Genomic DNA, 20802 nt, shown 5'->3' on the forward strand with positions numbered 1-20802 from the left:
CTCCGGTGGCCAGGAGAGGTTTCTGAGTCGTGGAACGCTTGTCTTCCTCCTTAACCCCTTGGGAGGAACAGCTGGCCTGGTCCTTCCACAGCACTACCTGCCCGTGGAGGAGCCCGGCAGGGTGTGATGGCACATGCCTTTAATCCTACCACTTGGGACGCAGAAGTAGTAGGATTGCTGTGAGTTTGAGGCTCTGAAACTACAGAGAGAGCTCCAGGTTAGCCTGGGCTAGAGTGAGACCCTACCTTGAGAACAAATGAACAAACAAACAAATATGGACAGTATATGGCAGGAGGCAGGTTTCTCGTTGTTGGAATGTGAAGTTATAGACAAGCAAGGGGAAACCACAGTGATCTCCAGGATAATGGATGAGAGTTTGAGACATCATATGGATTCATGTTCAGCTTAGGTATGGAAATGGAATGGGAATATATGTGGGTTAGTGGAAACGTGCACGCTTTCTTGTTCTGTCTGCTGAGAAGCAAACACCACCACTCCAGTAACAAGTAGACCTAGGACTGGATCTTCGTTTCCATATCTTTGTGTTATTAAAAATTAAAACAGAGCTCCCCGAGCCTGGGCCCACCGCGGGTGCGGACAGGGGCGAGGCCCTGCGCGGGCGGGCCTGCCACCGGGGGCTGCGGACCCTCTCTCCGGGAAGCCAGAGCTAAGCCCCAGAGTAGTCCCGAACCCGTTTAGGGCTCCTCAGAACAATGCTAAACATCCTTGTCCCTGGACCTTAATGCAGAGAGGTACTGGAGCTTCCAAGACAGGTGCTTTGGAGTCCTAGGAGAATTGTGGCTTCATAAGGTATGCATAGCCACCAGATAAAGAGAACTTTGATTTGGACTGCTGCTGCTAACTTCCCAGGATACAGCTTTGCTTTGTAGTTGCTGGAAATTCATCCACCGGCCCTTTAAAGACCTGGAATGGCCAAATATCACAGTGAAGTTCAAAATTTGAAGCTGGATGATGATTCAGTTATAGAAGGAGTAAGTGACCAAGTACTTGTGGCAGTTGTGGTCAGTTTCACTTTGATTGCTACCCTCATATATGCACTTTTCAGAAATGTACAGCAGAACATTCATCCAGAAAACCAAGAGCCAGTCAGGGTGCTTCAAGAACAACTTCAAACAGAGCAGGATGCTCCGACTACTGCCCGACAACAGTTTTACACTGATATGTACTGTCCAATCTGCTTACATCAAGCATCCTTCCCTGTTGAAACCAACTGTGGACATCTTTTTTGTGGTGCCTGCATTATTGCATACTGGCAATATGGTTCATGGCTTGGAGCAATCAGTTGTCCAATCTGCCGGCAAATGGTAACTCTACTCCTAACAGTGTTTGGTGAGGATGGTCAGTCTCAGGATGCTGTAAGATTGCATCAAGATATCAATGATTATAACCGGAGGTTCTCGGGCCAGCCTAGATCTATTATGGAAAGAATCATAGATCTCCCCACTTTGCTGAGACATGCATTCAGAGAACTGTTTTCTGCTGGGGGTCTTTTCTGGATGTTCTGTATTAGAATAATACTCTGTTTAATGAGAGCTTTTTTCTATCTTATATCCCCTCTAGATTTTGTACCTGAAGCCTTGTTTGGAATTCTAGGCTTTCTAGATGATTTCTTTGTCATCTTTCTGTTGCTTATGTACATCTCCATTATGTATCGGGAAGTGATAACCCAAAGGCTAACCAGATAAAATAAGTATGTTTACTGGAATATCTCACCTAATGTGTAAAAAAAAATCACTCAAAAGACCCATGGCAATATAAGTCACCCAAATATTATCTTATAAACTTAAAACCATTGTATTATATGTATTTAGTTATCATTTGAAAAATGTCTAACAATATATAACTGGAATTCTTACATATTTCAGATTTTAATGTGAAGATCAGAATTATAAAATCTATAGTTGTATCTCAATTCTGTATTGTCTGTAATGTCTCTGAAGAATCAAGAAGTCAGTTGAAAAGAGATAAGTTTGGTATCTTCTCTTACCACAAATTACTTAGCTAAATACATAGTACAATGTTGTTAAATGCAGTTTGTCAAATTCATCATCTTCAGTGAGTACCTACACAATGACACATGACTTTGGAACTTATCTAAATATTTTGTTACAATAAAACACTGTTTAATGCGGGGAAAAAAAATTAAAACAGAGCCAGGCGTGGTGGCACACGTCTTTAATCCCAGCATTCGGGAGGCAGAGGTAGGAGGATCACCATGAGTTCGAGGCCACCGTGAGATGACATAGTGAATTCCAGGTCAGCCTGGGCTAGGTTGAGACCCTACCTTGAAAAGCCAAAAATAAAAATAAAAAGGGGCCGGGCGTGGTGGTGCATGACTTTAATCCCAGCACTCGGGAGGCAGAGGTAGGAGGATTGTTATGAGTTTGAGGCCAGCCTGAGACTACACAGTGACTTTCAGGTCAGCTTGGGCTAGAGCAAGACCTTACCTCTAAAAACCAAAAAATTAAAAAATAGTTTAAAGAAAAAAATTATAAAAGGAGGGATGGAGAGATGGCTCCGCATTTAAGATGCTTTCCTGCAAACCCTAATGACCCAAGTTCAATTTCCCAGGACCCATATAAAAGCCAGATGCACAAAGTGGTACATGTGCCTAGAATTCATCTACAGTAACTGGAGGCTCTGACACACCCATTCTCTCTTTCTCTCTCTTTCCCCTTGCAAATAAGTATTTTTTAAAATAAAACAGAGCTCCATAAAGAAATGGCTGATTTCAGAATATTAATAGCAAATATGGAAGATGAATTGAAAATATCTTCTAGTGCCAGGAAGTGTGTGTTAAAACACACACATACACACCCAATGAAGGGAGCTGAGGTAGATCTCAGTGGTAGAGCACTTGCCAAGCATATCATGGATTTATTTCATAGCTACAAAAAAGAGAAATCACAATAATGGAAATATGCCTTAGGAATGCACAAAATAACTGAAAGAGCTTCCAATAGGATGATTGAACACAAAATGAGTAATGTAAGTAGATTCTAACCCCCCACTATAAAATATGTGTCCACCAGTCCATATGAATCTGAAAAAGTAAATAGCTCTAGAATAATTCTCAATAATTTGTGCATATTAAGGTCTTTGATCCATTTTAAACTGCTTCTTTGCACAGGATGAGGTGGGAATCTAGTTTCATTCTTTTTTTATAATATTTTTTGTTCATTTTTTATTTATTTATTTGAGAGCGACAGACACAGAGAGAAAGACAGATAGAGGGAGAGAGAGAGAATGGGCACGCCAGGGCTTCCAGCCTCTGCAAACGAACTCCAGACGCGTGCGCCCCCTTGTGCATCTGGCTAACCTGGGACCTGGGGAACCGAGCCTCGAACCGGGGTCCTTAGGCTTCACAGGCAAGCGCTTAACCGCTAAGCCATCTCTCCAGCCCTAGTTTCATTCTTATACAGTTCCCCAGAGCCATTAGTTGAAGAGGCTATTTTCCAATGTACGGGGTTTTTTTTTTTGTTGTTTTTTGGTTTTTGGTATTTTTATAAGGAATAAAGATATTTGCCTATGGCTGTGTGAATTTATTTTGAGGTCCTTCTGTTCGGTTCTGTTCTGTTGTGTTCCATCCCGTCCAGTCCCGTCCCATGCCATCCCGCTCTCTTCCAGTTCACCCCATTCCGTTCTTCTACCTGTCTCTTGCTGCGCCGGTGCCGTGTTGCTTTTGTCCCTGTGGCCCTGCAGAGCCCACTGAGATGAAGGCTGTGTGTGGTGCTTCAACATTGCCTTGTCTACTTAGGGTTGCTTTGGCTATTCAGGGTCTTTTGTGCTCTCATATGAATCTTAGGATTTTTTTTTTCCAGTTCATTGAAGAATGTCATTAGAATTTTGATGGATATTTCATTAATCTCATACTCCTTAAATTTCCACTCTAGTTTTCTATGGAAGGCAAGACCTTCCAAGGGGGCTATGTGTCAAATTTCTTTGGGAAAGTTTGGAAAGTATGCTTAGAAAATAAAATAGACATCTTTCATGGTGCCCAGATGTTGAGTCTGAAATCCTGGACACAAAAGTTTAGAAGGCAGATAGCTGGGTTTGTGTCCACATTTGTGCAATTTTGTGTCCGAGCTTGAAGTTGTTCAGCACAAGGTAATTATTGACAAGCATGGGATTATCAGAAGAGCAAACATCAGGCCTGCTGTTGGGTAGCACTGTGGTCAACATCTTGTGTGCAGAATGGGGTCATTCAGCTGACCCACTTCCCATCCCTTAGGAGGTCTGCCAGGTGAGTGGTAGCTCTGTTTATATCTTGACAGGAGGCTATTCCAGGCGGGTGACTCTTATCTAAGGGTTCTTGAAAGTTGGCCAACTTGTGAGAGCAAGTCTGAATGATTTATTCCCCATGCCCAGAAGACAGCCTCTTAGTTGTGAGTCCCTATAAAATAAAAAAGACTGTTACATATTCCCAACATACACTGGCACAAAGTAAACATTTCCATTTCAAAAAGAAGGACCATGAGGCCAAAAGGGGAAGACTAGAACTCAGCAGGGCAAAAAGTAATAGCTGGTCCAAATCTGAAACCTGGTTTACAGAATGGCCATGTGCACTCAGACAAGCTTGGGCAGCCTTGCCCCTCAGCCTTGCCATTGGTTGCCCACATTGCCTCTCATGACCACCAGCTCGATTTGGTGATGACCAACTTCTCTCCAGCAGCATTACATGTTTTTGACATCTCTGACATGCTGGTTCTTCACATTACTATGCGTTACTTCCATTTCCTGGCTTTCACAGTGTTCTGGCATTCTCTTTAAAAAATATCTCCTGATGCAGGATGGAGAGATGGTTAAGCAGTTAAGGTGTTTGTCTGCAAAGCCAAAGGACCTTGGTTCAAGTCTCCAGGATGCACGTAAACCAGATGGACAAGGTGGTGCATGAGTCTGGAGTTCATTTGCAGTAGCTGGAGGCCCCGGTGTGCCCATTCTCCCTTTCTGTCTGTCTGCCTCTTACTCTCAAATAAATGAAACATTTAAAAAAAAATCGCCTAACACTGGTAGGTCACAGGTTAACAGAGGGCTCAGTAGAGCTACCTGGGGAACTCCATTTCCATCTTTGGGTATCCTGGCATTCTCCCTAGAAATTGCCCCCATCTGGCGAGATGACAGACTATGGCAGAGCCACCTGGAATTCCTAAGAACAAGGGGACAGGACCTGAAGAGAGACTCCCAAGAGGGTAGGTTCTAGAGACAAAGACACTTTTAACTTTGCTTCCTGCTTTCTTAAATCATTGGTCATCAATGCTTTACATGCCAGACATGGTGGTTCATATCTATAATCCTAGCACTTGGGAGGTGAAGGCAGGAAGATCAGGTGTCCAAAGTCATCTTTGGCTACATAGCAAATTCAAGGCCACTTTGGACTACATGAGACCTTATTTAAAAAAAAAAAAAAAGAATAGGGCATGGTGGCAGAGGTAGAAAGATTACTGTGAGTAAAAGGTCAGCATGGGCTAGAGTGAGACTGTACCAATAGCAAAAAGAGCTTATTATTCAGTATCCATGAATTTGTACAGCTTCTCTTGCTATTGATTTGTTTTAGTTACTTATGATCTTGTAAGATCAGTTCCTCTGTATTTGTTAAGAGCTGCTTTATATGCACACATAAAAGGTCATACACACAAATACACAGAGACACACATCAACACACATACACAAATAATAAAACATCCAGGAGTGGTGGCGCATGCCTTTAATCCCAGCATTCTGGAGGCAGAGGTAGGAGGATTGCTGTGAGTTCAAGGCCACCCTGGGAATACATAGTTAATTCCAGGTCAGCCTGGGCCAGAGTGAGACACTACATCGAAAAACCAAAATAAATAAATAAATAAATGATAATGATAAAACAAAGTAAAATTTTAAATGATTTGTTTTATACCCTATTTTAGAGAAAGTCCTATGGGTAGCTAAGAAAAATGAATATTCTGTATCTATTGGATGGAGATGCTATACAAATCTATTAAGAATAAATATTTTGGGGCTGGAGAGATGGCTTAGCAGTTAAGCGCTTGCCTGTGAAGCCTAAGGATCCCGGTTTGAGGTTCGATTCCCCAGGACCCACGTAAGCCAGATGCACAAGGTAGTGCATACATCTGGAGTTCATTTGCAGTGGCTGAAGGCCCTGGCACACCCATTCTCTCTCTCTCTCTCTGCCTCTTTCTCTCTCTGTGTCTGTCTGTTGGTCTCAAATAAATAAAAATAAACAAAGAAGAATAAATATTTTGGGGGGCCAGAGAGATGGCTTAGTGGTTAAAGTACTGGCCTGTGAAGCCTAAGGACCCAGGTTTGACACCCCAGAGCCCACAGAATCCATATCCACAAGGCCATACATACACACAAGGTGGCACACACATCTGGAGTTTGATTGCAGCAGCAGGAGGACCTGGTGCACCAATTCTCTCTCTCTCTCTCATAAAATAAAATAATTTTTAAAAAAGAATAAACATTTTGGGGCTGGAGAGATTGCACAGTGGTTAAGGCACTTGCCTGTAAAGCCTAATGACCAGAGTTCAATTCCCCAGCACTCACATAAAAGCCAGATGCACAATGTGGCGCATGCCTCTAGAATTTGTTTGCAGTGTCTGGAGGCCCTGATACACCCATTCCCATTCTCTCTCTTTGTCTGTCTGTCTCTTTCTGCTTGCAAATACATAAATAAACAAACAAATAATTGTTTTTAAGAAGAGACATTTTGGCCAGGCATGGTGGTGCATGCTTTTAATCCCAGCACTTGGGAGACAGACGTAAGAGGATTGCTGTGAGTTCAAGGCCAGCCTCAGAAGATATAAATAGTGATTTCCAGATCAGTGTGGGCTAGAGCAAGCCATACATTGAAAAACAAAAACAAGCCAGACATGATGGTGCACGCCTTTAATCCCAGCACTCAGGAAACAGAGATAGTAGGACTGCTGTGAGTTCAAGGCCACCCTGAGACTACATAGTGAATTCCAGATCAAACTGGGCTAAAGCAGAAACCTACCTCAAAAAGTAAAATAGAGCTGGAGAGATGGCTTGGAGGGTAAAGCATTTCCTTGAAAAGTCAAAGGACCCAGGTTCAATTCCCCAGGATCCATGTAAACCAGATGCACAAAGTGGCACCTGCATCTGGAGTTCATTTGCAGCGGCTGGAACTCTAGTATGCGCTCTCTCTCTCTCTCAAATCAATCAATAAATAAATTTAAAAAGTAAAAAAAAGAAAAACAAACAAAAAAGAACATATACAAATGATCAACAAACACATGAAATTATTTCAACATCATTAGTCATTAAGAGATGAAAATCAAAACCAGATAAGAAACAACTTCACACTAATTAGGATTGTTCTAATAATTTAAAAATATTAAAAAAACAACCACTGGTTGGGGAGATGGCTCAGCCAGTACAGTGCTCAATATGCAAGTGTGAGGACTGAATTTGAATCTCCAGCATCTATGCAAATGCCAGGTGAGCACAGTGGCCACCTGTAATCCAGCACTCAGCAGAGGAAGCTGACTAGCCCACCTGGTGAGCTCTGCATTCAACCAACAGACCTGGCTTCTCTGGCCTCTCATGCACACACACTCACCTATACCACAGGCATGCATACCCCAGCACACACCCACACCCACACACACACATATGCAGGCAAAAATATTATTTTTGCAGACATTACAGAGAAACCGAAAGCCCTCATACATTGCTCATAAGAATATAAAATGGGGGCTGGAGAGATGGCTTAGTGGTTAAGCGCTCGCCTGTGAAGCCTAAGGACCCCGGTTCGAGTCTCGGTTCCCCAGGTCCCACGTTAGCCAGATGCACAAGGGGGCACATGTATCTGGAATTCGTTTGCAGAGGCTGGAAGCCCTGGCGCGCCCATTCTCTCTCTCTCTCTCCCTCTATCTGTCTTTCTGTCTCTGTCGCTCTCAAATAAATAAATAAAATATTTTTTTTAAAAAAGAATATAAAATGGTTCACCTGGCTGTGGAAAACATTTTGGCAGTTATTCAAAAAGTTAAGTATACAATTATCATATGAACCCACACTTCCACTGCTAAGTATATACCCAAAGCAATCGAAAAGTTTTCACACAAACTTGTATATGAATGTTTTGTTAGCAGCACTATTCAGAATATCCTCAATTGTACATGACTGAAATTATCATCAATGACTAAATGTGGTCACACACATATGTAATAGAATATTATGTAACCACTAAAAGGAATGATGAAGCCAGGCATTGAGGTGCAGGCATTTAATCCCAGCACTCAGAAGGCAGAAGTGGGAATATCACTGTGAGTTTGAGGCCATCCTGAGACCACAGGTCAGCCTTTTTTTCTCAAAACCTTGAGGGGAAAAAAAAGGAATGATGAATTGATGTTGCTAAAACATATTGAACCTTTAAACCACGGTGCTAGATAGGCATTCTGGGCACATGCCTAAAATCCCAGCCCTCCAGAGTCTGAGGTAAAAAACCTGAAGGTTCCACACTGACTCACCTTGGCTATGTAACAGGACCCGAAACCCTATTAAAAAAAGAAGAAGACGACGATGAAAGAAAGACTAAAACAAGCAGATAACCAAAAAAACTACGAAAGAAAATGATGCTAAGCCAAGAAGACACACCTACACACACCCACATACACGCATGGCCTGCCTGCTGTTTAGTTCCATTTATGACATGTTCAGAATAGGCACAGCCTTAGAAACAGTCTGGCTAAGAGCTCAGGCTGTTTTCAAACTTAAGCCCAACCTGCTTCAGCTTCCCATGTGCTGAATTAGAGACGTGTGACATTGTGCCCAGAAAGGTGGTAATTCTCATTCTACCAAATATTAAGACTAATTATGATGTGTAATAGCAATATATTCCCACAGAAGTCAGCAAACCAGTGGAGATAATTACTAAGATATGCAATGATTCACGCACAAATGGACACTTCATACACAACACTAGGTGCCAATGCCTCGTCCATTAGGCAACCAAGTGAATACACATCATAATGGCATTGCAGAGTCCCAGAGGAAAAAGGGTAAACGTCTGTAAGTGGTGCTTGGAAAACAGAATGTTTATGTGGAAAATAATTAAAATGTACTCTTTCATCAAAGCAAGCGTCCATAATTCAGGCTTTTTGTCCATTTTGTTCCAATGCCTGTAAAAGTCACTATCGTATAGAAGATACTTGTTCTCAATAAGCACTTGTCAGTCAAGCAAATAAAAGGATGGATGAGACAAGTGAACGACAACTTTGGAAATAGTCCTCATTCTTAGTTCATCTGCCCTTTTAAGTTTATCTGGAACTTAAGAAGTACATGAGAATGACCACTAGATGGCGCAACACAATAAAGAAAGTAGCCCTAAGCGACACATTTCCTCCTGGAGTAGCAGAACTTGCTGATGACACCTTTATTGTAATATCTCAATTTCACTAATTAATGCCTCGTCTGTATGGATGTGATTATGTTCTCCTACTTTCACTCTCCTGTGTGCCAAAATTCTTTTTCAGGGCTGGAGAGATGGCTTAGCGGTTAAACGCTTGCCTGTGAAGCTTAAGGACCCAGGTTCAAGGCTCGACTCCCCAGGACCTATGTTAGCCAGATGCACAAGGGGGCGCACGCATCTAGGGTTTGTTTGCAGTGGCTGGAGGCCCTGGTGCGTCCATTCTCTCTCTCCTTTGCCTCTTTCTCTCTCTCTCTCTCTCTTGCTCTCAAATAGATAAATAAAAATAAAAATAAATATTTTTTAAAAATTCTTTTTCAAGTATTTCCTTCTTCATTTTTCCCGTTCTTCCTTACCCTTCCTCTAACTTATCACCAAATGAGGTCAGGGCAACCCTCCAGTTTCTAGAGCCCAGGCCACAGGAAAGCAGAATAGATTTTTTTGTAGTTTACTTCTAATCTCTTCTCCTTGGAACCTAAGATTGACGGGATCTCCTGGGTTAGGGGATGGATCTGAATTGTAGCTACCATAAAGAGTTGAAAATGGCCAAGAAGTTATTAGAAATACAACCAAAGCAACACTGCCTTAGGAAATAAAACCTCCAAGCCACCAGAATTTAGGTTACAGGCTGTCACTATGTATCTCAGGCTGGCGGGCAACTTGAATCTACAATATAGCTCACGCTGGTCTGAACTCCAAATCCTTCTGCCTTTACCTCCCATCTCTCGGCTCTGAACATGGCCTATTAAACAGCGAGCAGGGAAGGAAAGGTTCTGACTGGCAGTCGTGGGGCAAGTCCTCTTGCTCATCGCTACCGTGAGGTCTCCTCCAGGGTGTCTGTGCCTGGGTAGGCACTCATAGTACTTCCCTAGTGCTCAGTGCTCGTTTCTGAAAGATCTGTGTCTCTTGGTCAGCTCTCCTCGTTACTTCCCAGAATGTTAGGCTTCTCTTTCAAGTTCTTGGCCAATGGCTAGAGAATTATTTATCATATATGAATGAATGTAGGCTTGTATCACAGGCCACTTCTCCTTCCATGCCAAGGCAACAGAAGTCATGGGGCCAAAAGTTCTGCTGTCTAGGAGGTATCCTCTTGACCATTACTCCCCTTCATGGCACACTTGGGTGAGGGTGCTGGCGTTACCATAATACAGAAATCCTCTTGTGAGTTAGGCCCATATGTTTGTTCTTCCTTCAATGGCTATCTGGAGCTCCTCATGAAAACCCTAAGTGAGGTTGAGGAAACCAGAAGACAGCAGAAGTGGGTGACAGAGCTATATTGGTATTTGTGTGATGGAACAACATGTATCTTCTGGATTTACTTGAATCTAAACTTACGCATAATACAGCTTCCAATGAATAGATGGCTGTTGAACACGCTCAGCCTAGGCACTGTGTTAAATGTCTTGCCCAGACGACTATTGTTCATAATGGGCAACACAGGTGTTATAATCATTTAGAATCCCACGTTAAGCATTCAGTTTCCACCAGGGCATAGTATAGTAAGCTTCTCAGAAGAATAATTGTCAGTAGGAAAACATATATTCTGTTCCCAAACCCTATTTGTTCTTTTGTTTCCTTGTGGAGACTTGCCAAGGGAGCCGGGCAGCATTCTTAACCACTGACACTGTGAGAACCACTGAACAGTCTTGGAGGGGCAGGGTGACTCATCACTTCCTGGGCTTGCCGCAGCGCCTTCTTCTGCCACAGGTATTTCCCAGAAGTATCAGCCAGGTAAGCATGTCTGTATAAATGAGTCTGTACAGTTCATGTAAGTATGGTTGTGTTACCTACAACATTCCAGAAGGAATCCCAAGACTGTGGAGTCTGAAATTGGGAAACAAGGGTCCCATAACCTTACCTTTTGATACTAGCAATAGAGTATCACTGGTAATTCTCTCTTCATACGTGGTTGTATGTAAAACAGCACGCTGTCTTACATAGGAGCTTTTTTGGACTTGTATAATAAAAATGGTGCATGTATGTCCTGTCAGCAACAAAAACAGGAATTGAATAAATATTCGCCCCCCCCCCCATCTTCCTTTCTTGTCTATATAGAAGGTTTTGCTCTAAGGGTAAATTCCATTCCCAATTTTGGTAGTTCTGATGAGTTTAGGTGACCAGACAGAAGTCATTTTAGAAAATGAGAACTACAGAAGCAAAAGCCTATAGGCATGATGGGTTCTGCGAGAAGTAGTTAGTTCAGCATAAGTAGAAAGCAACACTGTGGGTGAAAAGTAGACATTGGAAAGGTGAGAGAGAAGTTGGAGAGATTGCGTAGAGCTATTCTGGGAGGAGACTGCATGCTATACTTATTATGGACAGGATCCTGTGGGCTGAGGAAACCGGTAATGAATTTCTACAGGCTGCGAACTAGAGCTCTGACTTATCTCAGTGTTTATGAAATATAACAATGACATACAACAAAAGCATCTGATTTGTGGATTATGTTCATGGAAGAATTGTGACAGGGAGAAATGACAAATGCAGAGATTGGTATAAATTTTGGTGATAAAAACTGTTTTCCCCAGAGCTTTCAGATAAAGATGGAAGATTAAATACAATAATATAATTTTAGTGCCATTGAAACTCCACTAAAACTATAGTAAAGGGATTTAAAATACCCATAAGCCTATAAATACAAAAAGGAGAGATTATAACAACAAAATTTTGGAAGCCATGCTGCAGAAAAATTACTTTAGGATACAGTGGGGAAAGCTAAGGTAGAAAATATCATGTATCATGCCACAGAATCTTGTAAGAACACCTAGGAACCAAGCACATTTGTAGAAGTGGGAGTGAAGGGGGACTGATGGCCATGGTTTTCAAATGCATTCAACACTCTGAGTATGGGCTGAACATTAACAACTTCCTTCTGAAGAATCAAGTCTAAAAAGGAAATAATAAAATAAAAAAGTAACTAGAGAAAATCTTGACAGCACCTTAGCCAAGAGACCAAGGTTAGCACCAGGCTCAGCCATCACCCATGTAAAACAGGATAGAAAGTGATCCCGATCTGCCTACCGCAACAGGAGGCAGAGCCAGAGGAATCTAGAAGTCTGCAAGCTAGCTAGATGGGTACACACCATGGCAAAGCAATAAGAGAGGCCCTGTCTCAAAACGAAGGTGGAAGAGGGGTTGGGGAGATTGCTCAGTGGTTAAAGGTGCTTACTTGTAAAGCTGCCTGGCAACATTCAATTCTCTAATCCCCCCTCTTTTTTGAGAGACAGAAAATTGGTGCACCAGGGCCTCTAGTCACTACAATCAAATTCCAGACACATGCGCCACCTTGTATGCATGTGTGACCTTGTGCATTTGGCTTACATGGGCTCTGGGGAGTGGAACCTAGGTCCTTAGGCTTTTCAGGCAAGTTCAGGTTCACCCTAGCACCCACATGAAGTCAAATGCAAAATGACACATGAGTCCAGAGTTTGTCTGCAGAGGCAAGACACCATGACATAACATGCACACACACACATACACACACATATACACACATACAAATAAATAAATAGAGATGAATAAATAAATAAACAAAACTCTTTTCTGTTAAATAAAAAGAAGGTAGAAGGAAAGGAAAACACCTCAAGATTATCTTCTGAAGTCCACACACATGTCACGGCATGTGCACACCTATACACACACATCATACACATATACATGTATATACACATACAGTTTTCAAAAGATGAGTAAAGACCAAAAAGCTATCACAGACTAGAGAATAAGAATGCATGATTACCAGATGCAATATGATTTTCCAACACAGAAAAAGGATATTAATGGAAAAACTGATGACAACCAAATGAAGCCCATGGTTTAACTAATAGCATACCTGTGTCACTTTCCTAGTGTGGATAAATACACCATGACTGTAAGATATAAACATGAAAAACAGCTTGGTGAAGGGCATACAGGAGCTCCGTTTTATCTTTGATGTTCTTTTATAAACTTTAAATTATTTCAAAATAAAAAAGGTTTTAAAATGTAAAAACATTGAAAGGAGATAGAACTCAAGTTTCTTACTCTCACTTGAGGCATCGAGCAGCTCCTCCTGTGGGAGATTAGAACTGATGATCTCGGGAATACAGAATGACAGCAAGTGTGGGAATGATGTACCTCAGGAAAATAGGAGTCTGAACGGAACACGTGCACACCTCCGGGAGGCTAACTGTGGAATTGAGTGCCCGGGCCACACACACTGCAGGGCTCTGACTATTAAAAAAGAGGGAGAACTAATCTATGAAAGAACATACGAAAGCCAGGCATGGTGCCGAACACCTTTAATCCCAGCACTTGAGAGGCAGAGAGAGGTAGGGAGATCTTCAGGACTTCAAGGCCAGTTTGGGATTACATAGTGAATTCCAGGAGGTCAGCCTGGGCTAGGGTGAAACCCTACCTTGGAAAGTCAAAAACAGACAAACAAGCAAACAAAAATGAACATATCAGACTTCCAGATAAGATGGCTGGGTAGTAGTCATGCAAAAGCAGCCTAGGGGGATAAATAAGCAGAAAAATACCACAATATACTCTTCTACCAAAAAGTGAAGGTGTGTAAGGAATTATCAACCTCAGCGGAGAAGCAGGAGAGACCCAGAGCTTCTAGCAGCCACAGAAGCAAGCAGAATCAGCTCCTGCCAGGGCACTGGTCCTCGTCTCGGTCTCTGGGAAGAGCTATGCTGCATGCAGCCTGAGCCACTGGAGCAGAACCCAGGTGGGGGGGAGGGGGGGCTCTCCAATCACACCAGTCTCCTTGCAAAGTCAAAAACCTAAAGGAGAAGACAGCAGGGACCAGCTGAGTGGTTCCTGAGGAAGAGGACCATGCCAGCTGGGCAGCTCTGGTACAATTTTAGGCACCCTCCACAGCCTCCCCTCCCCTAACTACCAGTGACAGCAACCACTGAAGATCTCGGGAAGGGAGATTAGCTACACAGCACCCAGCACAGGTGATAAGAGCAACAGACCCACCGACCCAGCCAGCCTAGCCAAGTCCACCATGGAGTAAAGAAGGACCCAAGTGGGCACACAGCATAGGTGAGATGGAAGCCATCCCAGAAAGTAAACAGGCCTACTTATACTGGGTCAACACCTGTCCCAAAGTCTGATATGTAGGGCTCCATTGGAAGTGGTAATGGAAACTTCCACATCAGGGCAGGTTACGTGTTAGATTTGATTGATGGTCAGCTTTGCCATTTTTAAATAACCTGTATTTTAGGGTTGTCCTTTGTTGCTTCCTGATTTATAGTGCCTTTGTCTTCTTCTGCCATTCTTGGGAGCAGTGATTCACTTGGCCCCATGCTGACCTGGAACCCTTTATAGACCAGGAATCTCAGCCTCCCAGCTAACAGGATTAAGGAAGTGGGCAACATGTACCTTAGGGACTTTAACTTTGTCAGATTATCTGTTTGTTTTAATACCCATTCTTACATAAATACTCCATGCTGGTTTTGATTGAGTGTGTACATTGTTCAGTTGACTTTTAGTACTTGCCTGTATTTTGTTCCACCCAGCCTATTAGAATACTACTAGAATAATTAGTAGACAAACCCAAATCCTAGGGTCACTTCTGCTGTTACTCTGGGAGTAATATAAGAGCCACACCTGACACCTTAAGCTACTACCCTGAAGAAACATAATGTCAGATTTACATGTCAAAGAATACTGCAGAAAAATAGAAAACCCAAGCATCAAATTAATCCAAGATGCAAAAACCTCTACATTATAATACAAGAAACACAAAAATCAAGACAGTATAATTCTACCAAAAATCATAAACCCATCAGAAATGACCTCCACTAAGACTGTTTTAGATGAAATGCCTGAAAAAGTCAAAAGAATGACTATAACTATGTCCAAAAAAAATCAAAGATAAACTCCTGAAGGAGAATAAAGGAAACCAACTTAATGAAATAAGAAAGTCAATACAAAACATGAGTAAGGAAATAGCAATACTGAAGAAAATCCAATCAGAAATACTAGCAATGAAAAAACTCTGTAGAACATCCAATCAATAATAGTCAATTAAAAATATCTGGAGAACATCTCACCAGTAGAATGGATGAAGGAGAGAACAGAATATCTAAACTAGAAGAGCAGGTAGTAGATCTAATACAGTCCAACAAAGAGAAAGACAAACAATTAGGAAGGTATGAAAGGGAATTTCAAGACATTTGGGACACTATGAGGAGATCAAACATAAGAATTCATGGTATAGTAGAAGGAGAACAATTTCACTCCAAAGGTATAGCAGGTGTTTTCAACAAAATCAGAGAAGAAAACTTCCCCCAAATTGGGAAAGAGATGCACTATATATACAGGATGCCTCTAGAACACCAACCAACCAAAACCAGAAAAGAACCACTCCTCACCAACATTAGTTAGGAAAGATAAAGAAAGTCACTCTAGGGCTGGAGAGATGGCTTAGCGGTTAAGCGCTTGCCTGTGAAGCCTAAGGACCCCGGTTCGAGGCTCGGTTCCCCAGGTCCCACGTTAGCCAGATGCACAAGGGGGCACACGCGTCTGGAGTTCGTTTGCAGAGGCTGGAAGCCCTGGCGCGTCCATTCTCTCTCTTTCCCTCTATCTGCCTTTCTTTCTGTGTCTGTCACTCTCAAATAAATAAAAATTTAAAAAAAAATCACTCTATATTGATTAAAGGACCAATTCAACAAATGAATATTACAATTATAAACATATTTGCATCTCACATAGGTGCTCCCAAATTCATCAAACACTATTAGACTTAAGGTCACAGATATACCAAGCCCAGTTGTAGTTGGTGACTTCAATACCCCATTCTCATCAACTGACAGATCAAAAAATGAATAAATGATATCATAGAACAAATAGATCTAATTAACATAATCTACATAAAATTTCATCCAAATGCTGCAGAATACACATTCTTCTCAACAGCACATGAAACATTTTCTAAAATAGACCATATATTAGGACACAAAGCAAATCTTAACAAGTCCAGGAAAATTGAAATGATTCCTTATACTCTTTCTGATCACAGTGGGATTAAACTACAAACCAACAGCAAGAAAAACTATAGAGCATGCACAAAATCATGGAAAATAAACAGTACACTGCTGAATGATGAATGGGTCATTGAAGAAATAAAAAAGGTAATAAAAACTCATACAACCAAATGATAGTGATACCACAACATACCAAAACCTTTGGGACACAATGAAGGGAGTCTAATAGGGAAATTTATACCTTTAAGTGTCTATATTAAGAAATTAGGGGCTGGAGAGATAGTTTAGCCATTAAGCTAAAAAAAAAAAAAAAAAGGCATAGTGTCTGTGAAGCCTAAGGACCCAGGTTTGATTCCCCAGGACCCACATAGCTAGATGCACAAGGTGGTGCATGCATCTGGAGTTTGTTTGCAGTGGCTAGAGGCCCTGACATGCCCATTCTCTCACCTCTCCCTCCCCTCCTTGCAAATAAATAAAAATTTGAAAACATAATTAGAAAGGTTGCAAGTAAACAATTTAATGCTTCATCTAAGGCCTTTGAAAAAGAAGAACAAGGCAAACCAAAAGCCAGCAGATGGGAAGAAATAATAAAGATAATGGCAGAAATTAATGAAACAGAAACCAAAATAATAATAATACAAAGACTCAATGAAACAAAGAGTTGGTTCTTTGAAAGGATAAACAAGATTGATAAACCCTTAGCAAATCTGACCAAAATAAATTGAGGAGACACAAATTAATAAAGTTAGAGATTAAAAAAAGCACCATTACAACAGATACCAAAGCAATTTAGAAAATCATAAAGGCATACCCTAAAGCTGGACTTGGTGGCTCATGCCTTTAATCCAGCACTCAGGAGGCAGAGGTAGGAGGATCGCCATGAGTTCAAGGCTACCCTGCGACTACATAGTGAATTCGAAGTCAGTCTGAGCTAGAGTGAGACCCTTCCTCAAAAAAAAAAAAAAAAAAAAAGCTGGAGCTGGAGGGATGGCTAGCAGTTAAGGCACTTGCCTGCAAAGCCAAAGGACCCAGGTTTGATTCCCCAGGACCCACATAAACCAGATCCACAAGGTGGTGGGCACATGTGTCCCTGGCACACCTATTCATTCTCTCTCCCTCTTTCTTCCTCCCTCTCCCTCTCTTTTGGACTCTTTCACTGTCTCTCAAATAAATGAATAAAAATTATTTTTTTAAAAAAGACATACATTAAGAACATATACTCCACTAAGTTTGAAAACTTGAAAGAAATGGATGATTTCCTAGATTTATATGACCTGCCGAAATTAAATCAGGATGAGAGAAACCATTTAAGTAGACCTATAACAAGTAAAGAGATACAAGTAGTTACTTAAAAAAAAAAAAAATCGTCCAGGGCTGGAGAGATGGATTAGCATTTAAGGCACTTGCCTGTGAAGCAAAAGGACCCAGGTTCAATTCCCCAGAACCCATGTAAGCCAAACATATAAGGTGTACATGCATCTGGAGTTTGTTTGCAGTGGCCAAAGGCCCTGGTGTACCAAATATCTCTCTGTCTTTCTCTATCTCTGACAAATAAATAAATTTTAAGAAAGAAAAGAAGAAACTTTAAAAAAAATCTCTCAAACTAAAAAATGTTCAGGCCCAGATGGATTTACTGGGGAATTTTACCAGACCTTCATGGAAGAGCTAACACCACTGCTTCTCAAACTTTTCCATAAAATATAAAAGGAAGGAATATTATCAAACACCTCCTACAAAGCCAGCATTACCCTGATACTGAAAGGCCCAAGAATTCAGAAGCTCAGAAATACTATCACGCTCCAAGGGGAGCTTAAGCGGGCTCCCTGCATACCTCAAACTCCAGGCTTTACTCTCTGTTGGAAGCAAGTAAAGAATCCCTCTTCTCATTATATCAGAGCCCACTCCTAATATAAAACTAGGTAAAAGGGCATGAGATAGCCCTCAAGGATGGGAAATGAGTAATGAAGTGAACCACTTATTTGGTTTCTGTAAATAGCCTGCACTATAAGCCTTACACTATAAGCCTTAATAGCCCACACTGTTAGCCTTAGTAGCTCGCACCATAAGCTGTAGCAGCCTGCCTCAGACCACCAAGGTCATAGGAGGCTGATACCATACTCTGCTACCCCCACCTAAGGAATTACACAAGTGCTGACCTCCAAGGTCATAGGAGACTGGAACCACACTCTGCTACTCCCACCCAAGGACCTGCGCAAATGCTGACCACCAAGGTCATAAACTAATTGGCTTAGAAACTATGGGGTGGCACCAACTGACTGGCTAACACCCTGCGGGGCTCCTAATATTAGAAAATGATTGGTCTAAGGCACAGGCTTTGTTAGAAACCCTATAAAAACTGTCCTGTTCCTGCATTCGGGGCTCTGCAGTCCTCTACCCCTGTGCGGTGTACAACTGTGGGCCCCTGCGCGCTTGGAATAAAATCCTCTTGCAGTTTGCATCAAGACTGCTTCTCGTGAGTGAGTGATTTGGGGTGTCGCCTTATCCGGGCAGAGCGTGGGGACCCCCTGCGGGGGTTTTTTCCTACAATACCAAAACCAGACAAAGACAGAACAAAAAAGAAAATTACAGATCAATCTCCCTCATAAACATAGGCACAAAAATTCTCAAGAAAATATTGGCAAATAGTGTTGGGCTCCTTCCTGCACAGGTAGTGCCCAGGGAAGAACCAGCCTGCTGGTTACTCCCTAGGGGTTGAGGGAGGATGATGAGAATTGGATGACCCAGAAACTCCTCCTGGCCACCAGAGAAAAACCACACTGAGTAGGAGTCCTTTTGAAACAGGAACTCACTTCATTGTTACAGGCGGGTGTTTATATAATGTTGAGAATGAAGGCGGAGACTTTAGGGTGAGGTGAGATGTAAGGGCCAATAGCATAGAGCGACCTTTGAGATGACTGGTTCAAAGCACACATGAGCTGGGGACTCTAACTTCCTATGTGGAAGTGGCAGGCCAGAGGTCATTTGGCCCCCTGCTGAGTTCTAAGTGCCCGCAGGCAGGAATTCTAATTTCCTGTGTGGAAGTAGCAGGCCAGAGGCCATTTGGCCCCCTGCTGAGTCATAGCTGGGCAGAGGCAGTTAGGCTCAGGAAGTTCCACTAGGCCTCACATCCAGGCCTCTCAAGGCCCAACAAAATAGGGCTGGAGAGATGGCTTGGCGGTTAAGGCATTTGCCTGCAAAGCCAAAGGATCCTGGTGCGATTCTCTAGGACCCACGTAAGCCAGATGCACAAGGAGCACATGCATCTGGAGTTTGTTTGCAGTGGCTGGATACCCTGGTGTGCCCAGTATCTCTCTCTCTCCCTCTCCCTCTTTCTCTCTCTCTCTCTCTCAGATAAATAAATTAAATATGATGTATTTTTTAAAATATTGGCAAACATAATACTAGAATATATCAGAAAGATTATTCACTCCAACCAAGATGCAGGGATGTGTCAACATATGCTAATCAATAAATGTAATACACTATATAAATGGACTGAAAGACAAAAAAAATCACGCGATCATTTCAATATATGAAAAAAAAAGCATTTGACAAAATCCAACATCCCTTCATGGTAAAGTCCTAAAGAAATTGGGAATAGAGAGAACATATTTCAACATAAAAAAGGCTATTTCAGACAAACCTACAGGCAACTTGAAGCTTTTCTGCTAAAATCATGAACAAACTAAGGGTTACATTGTCCCCACTTGTATTTAATATAGAACTAGAAGTGTAAACTATAACAGTAAGACAAGAGACACACATAAAAGAGATGCAAATTGAAAAGGAAGAGGTCAAGTTATCATTATCTGCAGATGACATGATTCTATATATAAAGGACCCTAAAGACTGTACCAGCAAACTGTTAGAGCTGATAAACACTTTTAGCAATGTAGCAGGATACAAAATAAACATACAGATATCACTAGTCTTCCTGTATACTAACAACAAACATGCTGACAATGAAATCAAGGAATCACTCCCATTCACAATTGCCTCAAAAAAAAGTATCTTGGAATAAACCTAACCAAGAAAGTGAAATAGTTCTACTAGAAAATGGAAAGATCCCATGTTCTTGGATTGAAAAAAAAATCAATATTGTGAAAATGGCAATATTACCAAAAGCAATGTACACATTTAATGCAATCCTCATCAAAATTCCAATGTCATTCTACATGGAAATAGAAAAAAAAAAAAATCCTAAAATTCATTTGAAAGCACAAAAAAAACCTCGAATCACCAAGACAATTTTGAGTAACAAAAATCAGGCTGGCGTTATCACTGCACCTGACTTTAAGCTATACTACAGAGCCATAGTAACAAAAACAGCATGGTACTGGCACAAAACTGGTATGTAGAACAATGGAACAGAATAGAAGA

At 41.7% G+C, this 20802-nt stretch overlaps 1 protein-coding gene across 2 annotated transcripts; it reads left to right on the forward strand.

Moving 5' to 3' along the window:
* Positions 1-806: 806 nt before the first annotated feature.
* Positions 807-1725, forward strand: LOC123457688 (E3 ubiquitin-protein ligase RNF170-like). Of its 2 annotated transcripts, none has more exons than XM_045141896.1 (2): positions 807-810; positions 923-1725. In XM_045141896.1, exon 2 carries the CDS (start codon positions 930-932, stop codon positions 1704-1706), a length of 777 nt encoding a protein of 258 aa, XP_044997831.1. In that variant the 5' UTR covers positions 807-810; positions 923-929; the 3' UTR covers positions 1707-1725. The 2 variants fall into 2 exon arrangements, with proteins under 2 accessions (XP_044997831.1, XP_044997832.1); XM_045141897.1 differs by lacking the exon at positions 807-810 and having other exon boundaries at positions 951-992; positions 1067-1725.
* The last annotated feature ends 19077 nt before the right edge of the window (positions 1726-20802 follow it).

The sequence above is a fragment of the Jaculus jaculus genome, chromosome 1 (assembly GCF_020740685.1).
Source record: "Jaculus jaculus isolate mJacJac1 chromosome 1, mJacJac1.mat.Y.cur, whole genome shotgun sequence".
In the NCBI taxonomy this organism is placed as follows: domain Eukaryota; kingdom Metazoa; phylum Chordata; class Mammalia; order Rodentia; family Dipodidae; genus Jaculus; species Jaculus jaculus.

Coding starts and splice junctions, on each gene's coding strand:
- LOC123457688 (XM_045141896.1), top strand. CDS start 930: ATGGCCAAATATCACAGTGAAGTTCAAAATTTGAAGCTGGATGATGAT.